This window comes from Schistocerca cancellata, chromosome 1 (genome assembly GCF_023864275.1).
Source record: "Schistocerca cancellata isolate TAMUIC-IGC-003103 chromosome 1, iqSchCanc2.1, whole genome shotgun sequence".
NCBI lineage: Eukaryota > Metazoa > Arthropoda > Insecta > Orthoptera > Acrididae > Schistocerca > Schistocerca cancellata.
In genome coordinates this window covers 422633419-422652446 of record NC_064626.1, presented here as the reverse complement: position 1 = coordinate 422652446, position 19028 = coordinate 422633419, and the positions used below count along the sequence as shown (strand labels likewise).

At 40.6% G+C, this 19028-nt stretch overlaps 1 protein-coding gene across 1 annotated transcript in view; it reads left to right on the top strand.

The window, feature by feature from the left end:
* The window catches only part of LOC126176097 (rotatin), a 443859-nt gene that overhangs the window by 56887 nt on the left and 367944 nt on the right, over nucleotides 1-19028 (top strand). The window contains 1 exon segment of the mRNA XM_049923237.1: nucleotides 2683-2956. Coding sequence (XP_049779194.1) covers nucleotides 2683-2956 — 274 coding nt within the window.

Below are 19028 nucleotides of genomic sequence, written 5' to 3'. Positions count from 1 at the left end.
GCTTATTCTTTCCACACATTACTCCAGGCAACTATGTCTAAAGTTGGAATTCCTTCATGTTAGAAAAGGCTGCACCATGACACAGATAGATAGTTACCTCACATATACTGATTGCTCTGAACACAGACACTTCTGTTATATCACAATTAATATTAAGACCTTATATTTAAGATGGTTTATACTGCACACTGTGTCTGCTGCTGCACCAAAGAGCTCATTACTTCATGTTAATTATCCTCCACACATGCCGACACCTTTCATTTTCAGTTTAACTTACCTCTTTGTTTGACAGAAATTCTTTAACCATGGCATCACATTATTTCATTCCATCCTCTTTTGATTCATTACTTATAACTAACACAACATAATATAAATAGTTATATAGATAACACTGAAGAAAACTTTTCCAACATATTTCTGTAGCAAAGTATGCTACTGCACAAAATCAAAAGTCGAAGAGAGCTTAATTCTGATTCACTTACAAACTACAGATTGGAAAAGAGAAGAGTTTGACTGCCTCAGGAAACATGCAAAATGAACAGGCAGCTGGGGTAAGCATTATTGCCACATAATGAATCCAACACAGAATGTTGAACCCCCTACTTGGTAATTGCACAACAAATTAGTCCAAAATATTAAATCAATGCTGAGATTTTGAAATACCAAGAAATTGCACTCCATAGCTGTCCTGTGAATTCCTCAGTTAACAACACTCTTGTTTCACACTCTTTGATAGCTTACCAATAGCACCAACAATTTTTATTCCAGATGCTTGCATCACCACTATTATCCTGTCTGTTCTTAATAGATTCAAAAAATGCCTGTGAAATGTCATTCAAATAATTACCACTGTCAAGTGAAAACTTAACATGTATTCCTTCTGCACTTGCTGTTATTACTGGTAGACACACTTCCTTTTTACATACCATGTGATCTTGTTCATAAACAAATCCTCAATCTTTTCCCTGAAAAAACTATCATCCTGCTTACCAAAATAATTATCAGACCCACTGTCACTTTCTCTGTTCTTTACATTTTGTACTTCTTCCACCTTTTTCTCTAATTTAGTCAGTTTTGAATCTACATTTTCATTTACTTTTACCGGTTTTTCCTCTACCACTACTGCACACTTGGTTACCACCTCTGTTTCAAAATCATTCTTAATGTGATTGCTTTGGTTCTCAAGCTTAACTCTTTCAGCACAAAATTTCTCGGAAACCTCCATCTTCCTACTGTTGTCATCACAAAGTTTCTCTCTCTCTTCTACACAGTTACTACTCAGTGTTAATCTCTCAGTAGTATTATAATAGTCTTTAACTACTGCATCAAACGTCTTATGTAATTCTGTAAGATTAGAGTTGACTACCTTAATTTCCTTTTTAATTTCTTTCTTCAGTTCATCCTTTATAAGTTAACCATGTCAGATCTAATGCTATCAATTTTCTTTCCCACCCTACTAATGTCTTCTTTCATACTAATTCCAATTTTGTTCATGTCTTCTTTCATACTACTTTCTGTCCTATTCATGTCTTCTTTCATGCTACTGGTATTGCTCAAAATTTGCCTTGACATCACTTCCAAATTTCCATCTGCCATAAACTTTTGTCCTTGCTGACTTTTGCTACTAGATTCCTCCTCCTTAACGTTAAAGACCTCATCCACATCAGTACTGTTTTCGTCCATTTCGTTCTTTACAATAGGACTTTCATTCCCATCCTTCACAGTTACATTCATATCTGATTTATAACTACTATCATCTACAGAAACATTCCCATTTAGGTATTTCTGTTCACTTAAAAACTTAACCTCTACAGCTTTGTTCTCAGTCACACTGTCTTGTTCATCAAGGTCACTCATTGTGTATCACTTAATACAAAACAGCTTTTGCAATGAATTACCTTGCTTTTAATTACTCATCTGCTGCTGCACAATGGCCAATAATATATTGTAATATTCTTCTGGTACACCTAATTTGCTGTTACCTTTTGTTGAAAATTTATTGTCAATCCTCTCATTTCACATATAGGTAATAATGGGCAGAATATAGTGACCCTGTGTGATGTCAGATACAATGGATTTAAGCATTTACTAACTACATTATTCAAAATGATTGTATGCCAAAGCTGTGTCCTTGAAAACAACAGGACTGTCAGTGCTTGTCAATTTGGTAATTCCAATTGGGTGATTTAAAGCAATTTTCAGACGTTCTTTTATGCAAGCCATCTTTTATAAAATGTTACAATTACAATTGTTGATTTAACTGCTGCTCAAATATGGCTTTCAATGCCTATATAACAACAGAATTTTGTTTAACTGAAGCTAAGTGTGAAATGTTACTCCAAAAGTTCAAGCAATTTGATGATACATCGTAGTTTCTTCAGCTCCCAAAAATCTACATGAACTAGGTATATTGCTTGTTATTATGTTGTGCATAAATGGTAAATAAGTTGCTGTATTCTCTGATGAAACCAAAAGTAATCAGTTAACTAAATTGTCAGTCACTCTGAAACATACAGCATTTGCTTTGAAACAAATAAACTTTATATACTGCTTGTTAAAGTGGTGTAGTAACCAACGTATAGTAAATCATCTTAAGTTTTTTCATTGTAGAGGTACTACTAGTAGCAGTAATGCCAGTAATAATAATTTTGGCACTAATCTAATATTGCCTTGGTATTCCAGGCATCCTGTAGGTGTGCAGAGTACAGGATTTTACCCTCTGGTGTATCCAGTGAATGTGGCATCTGCAGAGTCTTTACTGGACATATTTCCACATCTGCTGCTACCATGGCAACCTCTTGTGACTACGGACCGTCATGTTCTAAAAGCAGTGGAGGAATCACTTACTGAAGCTTCAGAGCTTGTCTTATTGTTGCATTCGTGTTACTTCTTCACAGATGTTCTCCTACAGGACTTCCCTTCAGAAGTTTTCCTGCAAAGACCAGCTATTGTGAAGGTTTGTTGTGCCAAACAAGTGTACCTTTTTATGAGGTATCTTTGAATTATTTTACATGTGTTATGAATTAAAAAAATAATAATTTCCATATTTAATTCTTTTCCCCCACTGATTTTAATCAAGCCACGTGAAAAACACATTCATTTGGGTGTCCTGGAACACACTGTAACCCTGTTTGCTAACACCACAGTTAACACTGCCAGTATTTCCTCCAGAACATTCATTTGCACTGGGCTGTGTGTCTATAACTGATATATTTAGTGGGTTATGTATATTTGAAGCTCTACTCCCGTGAACCAAAATTGTCTTAAACACTGTGTATGTAATATTTGTTCAGGAGGTGGTGGTGTTCAGCAGTGAGCCATAATATAACATCCACAGCCTCCAGTGGTCTACGCATGCCTCCTAGGTTTTACTAAATGAAAATGGTCTCAGGGACTCAATCAGCAATATTGCGCAAATGTAGGAGTTTCAAACAGGAGACTGGCCAGTGCTGTTATCACTCATTACTGTGAGCTCTTTGCATTATTCAGCAACTAACATTGTGCATTACAGAGTGTAGTAATCTTGGAAAGAAAAGCACAGACTCAAGGTGGGCTGTGCACTGAAGAAGAAATTCCCCCCTTCCCCCGACCAATGCTGTATGAAGGTGTGAAGAGTTTAAGTGTTATTTAAGAGATGAAAATAGCTCCAAAATGCGCCTCTCATCAGCATGTAGGGGAATAAAACTCAACTCAAACAAAATCTACATATCCTAGACATGTAGGCTCTATCTGAGTTGTTTACTCTCCAGCCTGCCCATTAGAGGCGTGTTATGATGATATGGTGTGATTTATGTAACACTTATATTCTCTATGACTTCATACGTTATATCTGTTGCTGTGGAATGTGAAGACTATGGATTATTACTCTTTTAGCAATTCACAACTATGGTTTGTGGAGCCACAAGCAAACTCACAATGTTTTGTAAAATAATTGGGTATGTTTACACTGTTTTTCTTTGAAATGGATTTACTGTGCTACATATTGTGTAAGTACTGAAAAATTATATCTGTAACATGGTATAAATTTACTCAAGAAATAAGGTTCTTATTACCAATTTTTTTTAAATATGAAAGACTTGTCATCTAGTACTATTGTGACCCTTTGAGGACCTAATAAAAAAAAAAAAAGAAAGGATGTTTCTAAAAGTACAATGTTTGTCTGGTATGAAACATGCCTCTGAGCAATCATTTTATTAAGAATGTGCATAAGAAAATTTTCAGGTGTGCCCAGGAAAGGTAATCAATTTTGTAGTAATCATATTTTCCTCTCCCACTGCTGCAAGCTAGAGCTGGAAAGCTAGTAACACTGTTTTCTGGTTTGTGTGTCTATGTGCCACACATCATTCTGCTATGAGTGAGTGGTTACCTTTCCCTTATTTTGTGTATTAATTCCAACATAAACATTGTTGTTGTGGTCTTCAGTCCAGCGACTGGTTTGTTGCAGCTCTCCATGCTATTCTATCCTGTGCAAGCTTCTTCATCTCCCAGTACCTACGGCAACCTACATCCTTCTGAATCTATTTAGTGTACTCATCCCTTGGTCTCCCTCTACATAAACATACAGGATGGAATAACAATAATAATTTGAAAAGGATAGTTGCTACTCACTATATAGAGGAGACGTTGAGTTACAGGCAGACAACGAAAAGACTGCTATACATTTAAGCTTTTGGCCAAAAGACTCCCTGAAATAGAGAAAAAAAAAAAAAAAACCACACACACACACACACACACACACACACACACACACATACCTGTCCTGTCTTACCGCTGTGGTCGGACTGTGAAATGCAGCTGCAACTAATGGGAGCAGCAGTCTGGTGTGGCTTGAGGAGGTAAGGAGGCAGCATGGGATGAGGAGGGGGAAGGATAGCAGGATAGGGGTGGGGGAAAGATGTAGTGCTGCTTATGGGAGTGTGCAGGCATTTGGTGATGACAGGTTAGAGCTGGCAAGTTGCAGTCAGAAAGTTTGGGGATGGGGGGTGGGTAAGGGATTGGAAAAGGAGAGAAGTAGAGAAGGGAATAATACTAGTGGGTTCTGTTGGTGGAATAGAAGGCTATGTTGTGCTGGAATGGGAACAGGGAAGAGGGGATAGGTAGGTGGAGGACAGGGACTAGCGAAGACTGAGGCCTGGGAGGTTATGGAAACATAGGAATTATTATAGGGAGAGTTCCCACCTGTGCAATTCAGAAAAGCTGGTGTTTATAGGAAGGATCCAGGTAGCAAGGCCATGAAGCACTCATTGATGTGAAGCACATTGCATTAAGTGGCATGTTAAGCAACTGGTTTCTTCCAGCTGCCTCTTGGCCACAGTTTGTCAGTGACAACTGTTTAGTTACCACTCTGTTTTCACGCAAATTTGTAAATCACAAGATTATTTTCACAGCAGGTAAGTTTTTAAATCATAGAACTACTTTTACGGGTAGCCCTGCCTTTAATGGGATAGGGGATGCCTGTGATAGGACTGAAGCATGTGGTGGTGGGAGGGTGCTTGGGAAGGTTTGCAGCTAGGTCCATGCAGGGATATGAGACATGGACAAAGGGTTGGGAACAGGGGCTGGTAGGGATGGAAAAAGATAATGTGTAGGTTTGACAGACAGCAGAATACCACTGTGGGAGGGGTGGGATATTCCTCATTTCAGGGCTTGGCGAGAGGTAGTCATGATCCTGGTGGAGAATGTGATTCAGTTGCTCTAGTCCTGTGTGGTACTGAGTCACGAGATGACTGCTTTTTTGCAGCATATTATGAGTATATGGGAGGTGTTGGGTTAGTGGAATGACAAGGCATGGGAGATCGTTTTCTATACAAGGTTGGGAGGCTGATTTCAGTCTGTGAAGGCCTCAGTGAGAACCTTGGTGTAGTTGGAGAGGGACTGCTCATCACTATAGATGCAATGACGATGGATGGCAAGGCTGCATGGAAGAACTTCTTGTTTAGAATGGGTGGCAGGTGTCGAAGTGAAGGTATTCCTGGTCATTGATGGGTTTGATATGGATGGAAGTACTGATGTAGTGATCACTGAGCTGGAGGTCAACATTGAGGAAGTAGGCTTGTTGGGTTGAGAAGTACTAGGTGAAGTGAAGTTCAGGAGGAATGTGGATAAGGTGTCCTCAACCTCACACAGATTACAAAAATTAATCATTGAATCTGAACCAAGTGAGGGTTATGGGATTCTGGTTGGTTAGGAAGAATTTCTCTAGGTAGCCTATGAATCCATTTGCCTAGGATGGTGCCATGCAGGTACCCATTGCTGTACCACAGATTTTTCTTATAGGTGATGCCTTCAAAGAAGAAGTAATTGTGGGTGAGGATATAGATGGTCATGGTGACCAGGAAGGAGGTTGACTCTGAACCTACAGTCAGACATTGAGCATTGGGAAAGGTAGCGCTCAATAATTACAAGGTGTTGGAGATGTTAGTTTAGAGAGAGGTGGCATCAAGAGTGACTGGCAGGGTGCACAGGAACTGTGGAGAATTGGTGGAGGAAATGATTGGTATCTTTTATATAGGAGGGTTATGTCATGGGTAGTAGACTTAAGTTGTTGGTCCACAAGAGGAGTGGTTCCCTCAGTTGGGGCACAGTAACTGGCCGCTATGGGGAATCCTGGGTGGTTGAGTTTGTGGACTTCAGAAAGCAGGTAGAAGATAGGAGTGTGGGGTGTGGTAGGGGCGAGGAGAAAGAAAAACACAAGAGGGTAGCTCTGGGATGGGGCTAAGGATTTAAGAGGGAACTGGAGATCCTGTTGCATATCGAGATCAGTTTTTAGGTGGTGGATTGCAGTTATTTCTGTGGATGCAAGGTTGGTTTGTTTATTGAGGGCTATAGGGAATGATGGTGAGGCAAGGTTTAAGGTTAGTAAGTTCTGGAATTTTAACAGGAGGTGGATTGTGCTTGATGGAGGAGTGAACTGGGTTAGGCAGTGTTCAGTATTGCTTTTGGATTGAGTCTGAATGGTGGGATTTGCAGCAAAAAAGTCCCCCTCACTGCTCCCACTCCATCATTACACAGCCTTCTATTCTGCCAGAGCACCGACTAGTATTTTTCTATTGCTCTCCTTTTTCCTCTCCCCAACACCCTGGACTGCGCCTAGCAGCCCTTCCCTGTCCCCTCAACATCCCTTTGTGCTCCTGCAAGCAGCACTACTACTTTCTCCAACCCTATCCTACTGTTCTTCCCCCTCCGTGCTTCATGACTCCTCTTTACTCCAACCACTCAGACCTGGTTGCTACTCCCATCATGCCAAATATCAATATGCAATTCGGCCATAACACCCAGAGACAATGGTGTGTGTTTTCTACTTCAGAACAAGGCCTTTTGGCTGAAAGCTTAAATGTACAGCAATTTTTTCTTTGTGACTGTCTGTGACTCAACATCTCCTCTTTATTGCGGGCAGCAATCTATCTTCTACATAATGTTGTTATTGCATTCTGGACTTCCCATTGTTTGATTTTACCTAACGACTTTTTCTTACAACACCCAGCTATTTTCCTTTGTCATGGTTCTCTAAAGCATTACTTTACTCAGTGTACATAGTTTTCTTTCTCTTCTTTCCTGTGTTTTATGTATCGCCTTCCAAAGAACACTTGCTCTGACTTATGAACCACATTGTATCAATGGTATCGTCTGCACACAACACAAAGCTTGTCACTGAGCAGATTGTTGGCAGAGCATCTTGTGTCTCACATTCTTCCTGCTAATATAATTAATCCTAGAGCTTCAAATTGATCACACTTTCTCCTTCACTCTCATGTGTTATGTTTCCTACTTGTGCCTTGTTGAACCTTGACCTTACCACTCTCCTCACCCCACTCCCTACCTCCCTCCCTCCCTCATTCCAGCACATACATACGAAGCTCACATGAACCTTACCTAATTAAATTACAGCTGCTGTCCTCTCTCTTCTCGCTTCACACAGATCCACCCCAAGCTGCATTCCACTATTATCATCTTTTTATTCCTTTTCCTCTTTGATCTCATGGTGTTTTCACATTGATTTTAGTTCATTTCTACTTTTCACTATCAGCCCTACTCCCTCAGGTTTTACCTGTTTTTACCCATACTTGATCTGTTTTGTGAGGTTTTCCCATGTATTTGTATGTATTTTATATATGTTTATGTATTTTTTGTATTTTTACATGTTTTTTAATCCTCAACTGTGTGTGCTTGTTTTTTGTCTGTGCCAATACAAGGAAATATCACTACCCAAGACTGAGTGAATTTGAATTTACTGTTCCATTTCAGGGAACTATTTGGTTGCTGGTAGTTAATGTACTTGCAAATGCTCCATACATAAAAAAGACTTCTACAGCAGCAGCAGATGCTGCCAACCATGCCCATGTGACTATCTTGGCAACAAAGTACAATCCCCACACTATTCATGCAGAGAATGGTTGTCATTTTACCTTATCTATTTTCTACCAGTGAAAAGGTTTCAAGTATCTATCACCCCATTTCACCTGGCATTTAATTCAGAGGTGGAGCTGTTAGATGCTTAAAGACACGGATGAGGAAAGCAATGTGTCTCATCATATGAACCACTGACTAACTTTCTCACAATATATAGGACCTACCCCACCAGTGAATTGCAGTAAGCTGAAATTTTCCACAGACGCAGACACTGCACAGTGTTCGACATTCTGCACCTGTTTCTGTGAGCCCATAATCAGCATGTGAGCTCCTATTACTGTGCATCCTCCCACTTCTGTGCTCACAACTTTGGTTGGAACCTTGGGTGAAGTCAAAGTACCACCGCGAGCACAAGGGGCATCAACATTTGACATCATGGCTGAACAATAGCAAATGGTCTGCCCTAGGAACAACTTTGGCCAAATTACCACATACAACTCACACCTTCTCACAGACCTGACAGGGATCATGTTGTTGTTGTTGTTGTTGTTGTTGTCGTTGTTGTCTTCAGTCCAGAGACTGGTTTGATGCAGCTCTCCACGCTACTCTATCCTGTGCAAGCTTCTTCATCTCCCAGTACCTACTGCAACCTACATCCTTCTGAATCTGCTTAGTATATTCATCTCTTGGTCTCCCTCTATGATTTCTTCCCTTCACGCTGCCCTCCAATACTAAATTGGTGATCCCTTGATGCCTCAGAACATGTCCTACCAACCAATCCCTTTTTCTAGTCAAGGTGTGCCACAAATTTCTCTTCTCCCTAATTCTATTCAATACCTCCTCATTAGTTATGTGATCTACCCATCTAATCTTCAGCATTCTCCTGTAGCACCACATTTCGAAAGCTTCTATTCTCTTATTGTCCAAACTATTTAACACTCCATACAAATACTTTCAGAAACGACTTCCTGACACTTAAATCTGTATTTGATGTTAATAAATTTCTCTTCTTCAGAAACGCTTTCCTTGCCATTGCCAGTCTACATTTTATATCCTCCCTACTTCGACCATCATCAGTTATATTGCTCCCCAAATAGCAAAACTCATTTACTACTTTAAGTGTCTCATTTCCTAATCTAATACCCTCAGCATCACCCGATTTAATTTGACTACATTCCATTATCCTTGTTTTGCGTTTGTTGATGTTCATCTTATATCCTCCTTTCAAGACACTGTCCATTCTGTTCAGCTGCTCATCCAGGTCCTTTGCTGTCGCTGACAGAATTACAATGTCATCGGCGAACCTCAAAGTTTTACTGCTTGCTCAATATACAGGTTGAATAACCTCGGGGATAGGCTACAACCCTGTCTCACTCCCTTCCTAACCACTGCTTCTCTTTCACGACCCTCAACTCTTATAACTTCCATTTGGTTTCTGTACAAATTGTACATAGCATTTTGCTCCCTGTATTATACCCCTGCCACATTCAGAATTTGAAAGAGAGTATTCCAGTGAACATTGTCACAAGCTTCCTCTAAGTCTACAAATCCTAGAAACGTAGGTTTGCCTTTTGTTAATCTATCTTCTAAGATAAGTCATAGGGTCAGGATTGCCTCACATGTTCCAACATTTCTACGGAATCCAAACTGACCATCCCCGAGGTCGGCTTCTACAGTTTTTCCATTCATCTGTAAAGAATTCGTGTTAGTATTTTGCAGCCATGGCTTATTAAACTGATAGTTCGGTAATTTTCAAATTTGTCAACACCTGCTTTCTTTGGGATTGAAATTATTATATTCTTCTTGAGTCTGAGGGTATTTCACGTGTCTCATACATCTTGCTCACTAGATGGTAGAGTTTTGTCAACGCTGGCTCTCCCAAGGCTATCAGTAGTTCTAATGGAATGTTGTTTACTCTTGGGGCCTTGTTTCAGCTTAGGTCTTTCAGTGCTCTGTCAAACTCTTCACACAGTATCATGTCTCCCACTTCATCTACATCCTCTTCCATTTCCATAATATTGTCCTCAAGTACATCGCCCCTGTATAGACCCTCTATATACTCCTTCTACCTTTCTGCTTTCTCTTCTTTGCTTAGTACTGGGTTTCCACCTGAGCTCTTGATATTCATGCAAGTTGTTCTCGTTTCTCCAAAGGTCTCTTTAATTTTCCTGTAGGTAGTATCTATCTTAACCCTCGTGAGATAAGCCTCTACATCCTTACATTTGTCCTCTAGCCATCCCTGCTTAGCCATTTTGCACTTCCTGTCGATTTCATTTTTGAGACGTTTGTATTCCTTTTTGCTTGCTTCACTTACTGCATTTTTGTATTTCCTCCTTTCATCAATTAAATTCAGTATCTCTTCTGTTACCCAAGGATTTCTACCAGCCCTCATCTTTTTACCTACTTGATCCTCTGCTGCCTTCACTATTTCATCTCTCAAAGCTACCCTTTTTTTTTACTGTATTTCTTTCCCCCATTCCTTTCAATTGTTCCTTAATGCTCTCCCTGAAACTCTGTACAACCTCTGGTTCTTTCAGTTTATCCAAGTCCCATCTCCTTAAATTTCCACCTTTTTGCAGTTTCTTCAGTTTTAATCTACAGTTCATAATCAATAGATTGTAGTCAGAGTCCACATCTGCCCCTGGAAATGTCTTACAATTTAAAACCTGGTTCCTAAATCTCTGTCTTACCATTATATAATCAATCCGAAACCTTTTAGTATCTCCAGGGTTCTTCCATGTATACAACCTTCTTTCATGATTCTTGAACCAAGTGTTAGCTATTATTAAGTTATGCTCTGTGCAAAATTCTACCAGGCGGCTTCCTCTTTCATTTCTTACTCCCATTCCATATTCACTTACTACGTTTCCTTCTCTTCGTTTTCTTATTACCGTATTCCAGTCACCCATGACTATTAAATTTTCGTCTCCCTTCACTATCTGAATAATTTCTTTTATCTCATCATATATTTCAACAATCTCTTCATCATCTGCGGTGCTAGTTGGCATATAAACTTGTACTACTGTGGTAGGTGTGGGCTTCGTGTCTATCTTGGCCACAACAATGCGTTCACTATGCTGTTTGTGGTAGCTTACCCCCACTCCTATTTTTTATTTATTATTATACCTACTCCTACGTTACCCCTATTTGACTGGAATACTCTCTTTCAAATTCTGAATGTGGCAGGGGTAAAATACAGGGAGCGAAAGGCTATGTACAATTTGTACAGAAACCAAATGGTTGTTATAAGAGTTGAGGGGCATGAATGGGAAGCAGTGGTTTGGAAGGGAGTAAGACAGGTTTGTAGCCTATCTCCGATGTTATTCAATCGGTATTTTGAGCAAGCAGTAAAGGAAACAAAAGAAAAATTTGAAGTACGAATTAAAATCCATGGAGAAGAAATAAAAACTTTGAGGTTCGCTGATGACATTGTAATTCTGTCAGTGACAGCAAAGGACATGGAAGAGCAGCTGAACAGAATGGACAGTGTCTTGAAAGGAGGATATAAGATGAACATCAACAAAAGCAAAACAAGGATAATGGAATGTAGTCGAATTAAGTCGGGTGATGCTGAGGGAATTAGATTAGGAAATGAGACACTTAAAGTAGTAAAAGAGTTTTGCTATTTGGGGAGCAAAATAACTGATGATGGTCGAAGTAGGGAGGATATAAAATGTAGATTGGCAATGGCAAGGAAAGCGTTTCTGAAGAAGAGAAATTTGTTAACATCGAATATAGATTTAAGTGTCAGGAATTCGTTTCTGAAAGTATTTGTATGGAGTGTGGCCATGTAAGGAAGTGAAACACAGACGATAAATAGTTTGGACAAGAAGAGAATAGAAGCTTTTGAAATGTGGTGTTACAGAAGAATGCTGAAGATTAGATGGGTAGATCACATAATTGATGAGGAGGTATTGAATAAAATAGGGAGAAGAGAAATTTGTGGCACACCTTGTCTAGAAAAAGGGATCGGTTGGTAGGACGTGTTCTGAGGCATCAAGGGATCAGCAATTTAGTATTGGAGGGCAGCTTGGAGGGTAAAAATCATAGAGAGAGACCAAGAGATGAATACACTAAGCAGATTCAGAAGGATGTAGGTTGTAGTAGGTACTGGGAGATGAAGAAGCTTGCACAGGATAGTGTAGCATGGAGAGCTGCATCAAACCAGTCTCTCGATTGAAGACCACAACAACAACAACAACAACAACCCTATATTCACCTGACAGAGGTCTTCTTCCTCCTGCCATTGAACTTCACTAATTCCTACTATATCTAACTTTTATCTATCCATTTCCCTTTTTAAGTCTTCTAACCTACCTGCCTGATTAAGGGATCTGACATTCCACACTCCAATCTGTACAACGCCAGTTTTCATTCTCCTGATAACGATGTCCTCCTGAGTAGTCCCAGCCCAGAGATCCGAATGGGGGACTATTTTACTTCCAGAATATTTTACTCAAGAGGACGCCATCATCATTTAACCAGACAGTAAAGCTGTATGCCCTTGGGAAAATTATGGCTGTAGTTTCCCCTTGCTTTCAGCCGTTCGCAGTACCAGCACAGAAAGGCCGTTTTGGTTAGTGTTACAAAGCCAGATCAGTCAATCATCCAGACTGTTGCCCCCTGCAACTACTGAAAAGGCTGCTGCCACTCTTCAGGAACCCTATGTTTGTCTGGCTTCTCAACAGATACCCCTCCATTGTGGTTGCACCTATGGTATGGCTATCTGTATCGCTGGGGCACGCATGCCTCCCCACCAACGGCAAGGTCCATGGTTCATTGGGGACAGGGATCGTAGCAAACACAATTCTGTCTACAGTGCTGAACCTAGGACCTACTACATTCTCACCCATAAGGGCACACCATTGACAGCCGTGTCCAAGTCTCAGCATCAGTACAACCTCAGGCTCTGCCATAAGCCACAGGATCCTTTGGGTTGTTTCAAAGATCTGCGTGTGCCCACAAATCATTCCCAGTGCTCAGCATACCAGAGTGAACCTACAGTCCCCTCTGCAGATGGAAGACCAGCCAGAACCACCTGAACTGATACCACCTCCAACTGATCTGTATGTAAATATGCTGTGGAGCCACTTGCAGGCTCTCCAACATCCACGCCCCTTCTTCCCTGCCATCTGCACCACTGTCCAAAGCTTTATCAGCACCAGGTAGCAATTAAATGGGAATGGGACTTAGAATTACAGCATATCGCTCTTGACAGCAGGTCAGAGACAGACTTGCTGTAATACAGATCTAATACTCTGCTGACGTGGAAATAATGCCACAAACGTGTACTGTGGATGCAGTAATTACCATAAAGTCCATGGCTGCACAGCTTCTGTCTAATTGATAAAGATGAATGTTGTATACTGTGAATCTTAACAGTATGCTGACAGTGCTCTGCCATGGACCTTTCTGGAAGAACTATTCAAATTCATGTGTTTATGTCGCTTTATGGCCTTTGCCATTCAAACACTTTTTGCTTTGCACCTGGGATTATTTTGTGAATGGCGTTGTCAGGTCACATTGACCCACATTAACAGACTTTGGCATTTTGATATTGGAGTATGAAAATAAACACATGAGACAGCTAGTCACCACACTATTCCTCTTTGTAATTTAATCACAATCGGGGATGAAATTAATAACATGGCCCTCATGGCCATCAACAATATCACCTGAAGCTAACAGTGTTACACTATTAGTATTAGGTGCTTTGAAAGTGTAAATACATTTATGAAACTACATGCTGTGCCGCATTTAGTTTGATAAAGGATTGCTGTTGTGAGTAAATTTTCCTGACAACATGGTGTAGGTTGAAACTGTACCATCTTTTGTTGCGATGGGAACCACTCATGAAATTTCATTCACCAGTTTTCTCCTCCAATTGCGAAAACATTCTGGTGGCACCCACCTACTTAGGGAGAAATGATCATCACGATAAAATAAGAGAAATGAGGACTCGGACAAAAAAAATTTAAGTGCTTATTTTTCCTGCACGCCATTCAAGAGTGGAACGGTAGAGAGGCAGCTTGAAGGTGCTTCATTGAACCCTCTGCCAGACACTTTATTGTGAATAGCAGAGTAATCATGTAGCTGTAGATCTACTTTGAAAAGAGCATTTTTAGTCCTCATTTCTATTTGAAATATGTAATAGCATCTATCACAGATGACGGCAACATCATGGGAAACTCTAATTTTGTTGACTTTGCACTCTGTAACTTGGTTGTAAACCAAATTGATTCCAAGTAAATGATAAATAAAAGAATGGAAAATCCAGGATGGAATAATGACAATATGAACAGGATAAACTGCTATAGAGAGAGGAGTGTTGAGCCGTAGAGAGGCACAACAAAAAGACCGTAAACAAGAGCTTTCTGCCAAAAGGCCTTCTTCTAAAGCAGACAACACAAGCAACACATTTATGAAAGTGCGACTTGCACACACATTAACACTGTCTGTGGCTGCCGAGTCTGGACTGTGAACAACTGTGCATGACAGGAGAAGCAATCTGTGTAGTGGGTCTGAGGAGGAGGCTGGGGCAGGGAGGGGGAGGGATAACAAGGTAGTGGAATAGAACTTCCGTGCTTTAGACAACAAGATGAAATATCTGTCCTAAAGATAAATGTGACATTAGATATGTGACAGTTGTGTCTGCAGCTTTAAGTGAGCAGAATGGTACCTCCACCGTATAAAACCTGTTTAGTACAAATTGGAAGTATGTACGACTGCTTTCAGCTTGAAACATAATTTTGATGCCTTAGCTGTGTTTCTTATCCAGCAATATATGATGTAAAAGTGTATCAGACCTACAGTAACCAAAGACTGCATTTTTCGATGCAAACTCTACAAATCAAATACTATGGTTGACTTGATTTTGTAGAAGCGTGATAATTTTTGTGAATTTTGTTTCAGCTGTGACTAATAATGGAAAGATTAAACATTGCTTGAAAAGAGTTGATTCCTCTGTGATCATCGAGAATGCTTCACACAATCTGAAGCGAAGGAGAACACTCTCTGCAGCAAACAGACTGCAGAAAACACTGCACCCTCATGGCACTGTCTGGTGAACATCCACATTTCATGAGACACCATGTATGTCTAAGAACAATTTTTACCACTTTGGTGTGGGTAAGGGACAACTAATGAGAGGAGGATAGTGAAATAAATGTGACTCTTCTATCTGGGTGATGAAAGGCTTAAGAAATAAGTCAGAGGAAACAATAAAGTACAACTTGGGATTCAAATTCCAAGGTTGTGATGATGAACTCCCATCTGTTCATAATTCAAAGCTATACAAAATGTAACTGAAAAGACAGGTGAAAATAAAAATGAAGGGCGAAGAAATACAAAAAATTACTTCCCGAAATAGAATTACTGTATTTTTCAGCCTCAGATCACACAAATGGAGCAGTATCATTGTCACATCTTTGTACAAAGTAATTTTCAGATGATCTATTAAGAAAGAAAGAAAAAGGGGTGTAGTAAAATACTAGCGAACAAAATTACAAATAAAACTAACTTCTGTTTGTGTAACCTGTGTCCTAAAAATACGATAGTAGAATTTTGTTACAAGACTGTATGATTAGTTCACAAAAACATAACCTCTAACCTCTCCAGTCCCCCCCTCCCATCTCCTGTCCTCCCTCCATCCCACCTCTGCCAGCTTTTATTTCTACCCTAGTGATAAAAAAAAAATACTTACTACATTAAACAGATTATTATTTTTTGTTGTTGAGGTGTTACTCTCCTTTTTTACTTTTGTTTTAAACTTAATTTGTTTATTGATACTTCTCATTTACAAATAACTTTTTCAATTTGGTTTGAATTTATATCTTGTAATGGCCTTTGTCTGTGTATCTTTCTAAATATTCCACCGTGTAAACTGATCAAGAGCGTACGTATTTTGTTATAAAGAAAGCATGATATTTGTAGTTGGGGTAGTCTTCACTCCTTTACTGGACACAGGCTTAACATCTTAGGATTTCGTCTGTTCACTCTTTGCAAATCAGTAGGTGTAGTATTGATATTTGCAAAGAGATGACATTTGTAATAGCAGCATCACAAGAACTGCCTTAACAATTTATAACTGTACATGTCAGTAATCACCCAGAGTATTGCTCTACTTATTGTATGTCATTATCTGTGATTTCGCACTATAATAAAATATGTTTAATTTATGAAATTGTTATTCAGCAAATGTTTGCTGATGTGTACCATCTATCCTTTTTTTTTCGCCTCTAAGGACACACAGTAATTTTTTTTTAACTATTGTACTCTGAATAAAATATGTACAGAAAAAATTATGTATGTAGTCTACAGTCACACTTTTACTGTGTCATCAACTACCCAGTTTTTATAGTAAATACTATCATCAGGCTCTCCTGTGATCAAAACATCACGTTAAATAGTTATATATCTAAAAAGAAAGATGAATATAATAGAGGGAAACATTCCACGTGGGAAAAATATACCTAAAAAGAAAGATGATGAGACTTACCAAACAAAAGCACTGGCAGGTCGATAGACACACAAACAAACACAAACATACACACAAAATTCAAGCTTTCGCAACAAACGGTTGCTTCGTCAGGAAAGAGGGAAGGAGAGGGAAAGACGAAAGGACGTGGGTTTTAAGGGAGAGGGTAAGGAGTCATTCCAATCCCGGGAGCGGAAAGACTTACCTTAGGGGGAAAAAAGGACAGGTATACACTCGCGCACACACACACACACACACACACACACACACACACACACACACACATCCGCATATACACAGACACAAGCAGACATTTGTAAAGGCAAAGAGTTTGGGCAGAGATGTCAGTCGAGGCGGAAGTACAGAGGCAAAGATGTTGTTGAAAGACAGGTGAGGTATGAGCGGCAGCAAATTGAAATTAGAAATTAGCGGAGATTGAGGCCTGGCGGATAGCAAGAAGAGAGGATATGCTGAAGGGCAAGTTCCCATCTCCGGAGTTCTGACAGGTTGGTGTTAGTGGGAAGTATCCAGATAACCCGGACGGTGTAACACTGTGCCAAGATGTGCTGGCCGTGCACCAAGGCATGTTTAGCCACAGGGTGATCCTCATTACCAACAAACACCGTCTGCCTGTGTCCATTCATGCGAATGGACAGTTTGTTGCTGGTCATTCCCACATAGAAGGCTTCACAGTGTAGGCAGGTCGGTTGGTAAATCACATGGGTGCTTTCACACGTGGCTCTGCCTTTGATCGTGTACACCTTCAGGGTTACAGGACTGGAATAGGTTGTGGTGGGAGGGTGCATGGGACAGGTTTTACATCGGGGGCGGTTACAGGGGTAGGAGCCAGAGGGTAGGGAAGGTGGTTTGGGGATTTCATAGGGATGAACTAAGAGGTTACGAAGGTTAGGTGGACGGCGGAAAGACACTCTAGGTGGAGTGGGGAGGATTTCATGAAGGATGGATCTCATTTCAGGGCAGAATTTGAGGAAGTCGTATCCCTGCTGGAGAGCCACATTCAGAATCTGATCCAGTGCCGGAAAGTATTCTGTCACAAGTGGGGCACTTTTGGGGTTCTTCTGTGGGAGGTTCCGGGTTTGAGGAGATGAGGAAGTGGCTCTGGTTATTTGCTTCTGTACCAGGTCGGGAGGGTAGTTACGGGATGCGAAAGCTGTTTTCAGGTTGTTGGTGTAATGGTTCAAGGATTCTGGACTGGAGCAGATTCGTTTGCCACGAAGACCTAGGCTGTAGGGAAGGGACCGTTTGATGTGGAATGGATGGCAGCTGTCATAATGGAGGTACTGTTGCTTGTTGGTGGGTTTGATGTGGACAAACGTGTGAAGCTGGCCATTGGACAGGTGGAGGTCAACGTCAAGGAAAGTGGCATGGGATTTAGAGTAGGACCAGGTGAATCTGATGGAACCAAAGGAGTTGAGGTTGGAGAGGAAATTCTGGAGTTCTTATTCACTGTGAGTCCAGATCATGAAAATGTCATCAATAAATCTGTACCAAACTTTGGGTTGGCAGGCCTGGGTAACCAAGAAGGCTTCCTCTAAGCGACCCATGAATAGGTTGGCGTACGAGGGGGCCATCCTGGTACCCATGGCTGTTCCCTTTAATTGTTGGTATGTCTGGCCTTCGAAAGTGAAGAAGTTGTGGGTCAGGATCAAGCTGGCTAAGGTAATGAGGAAAGAGGTTTTAGGTAGCGTGACAGGTGATCGGCGTGAAAGGAAGTGCTCCATTGCATCGCGTCCCTGGACATGCGGAATATTTGTGTATAAGGAAGTGGCATCAATGGTTACAAGGATGGTTTCCGGGGGTAACAGACTGGGTAGGGATTCCAGGCGTTCGAGAAAGTGGTTGGTGTCTTTGATGATGAGACTTACCAAACAAAAGCGCTGGCAGGTCGATAGACACACAAACAAACACAAACATCACACAAAATTCAAGCTTTCGCAACAAACGGTTGCTTCGTCAGGAAAGAGGGAAGGAGAGGGAAAGACGAAAGGATGTGGGTTTTAAGGGAGAGGGTAAGGAGTCATTCCAATCCCGGGAACGGAAAGACTTACCTTAGGGGAAAAAAGGACAGGTATACACTCGCGTACACACACACATATCCATCTGCATATACACAGACACAAGCAGAAATTTGTCAAATGTCTGCTTGTGTCTGTGTATATGCGGATGGATATGTGTGTGTGTG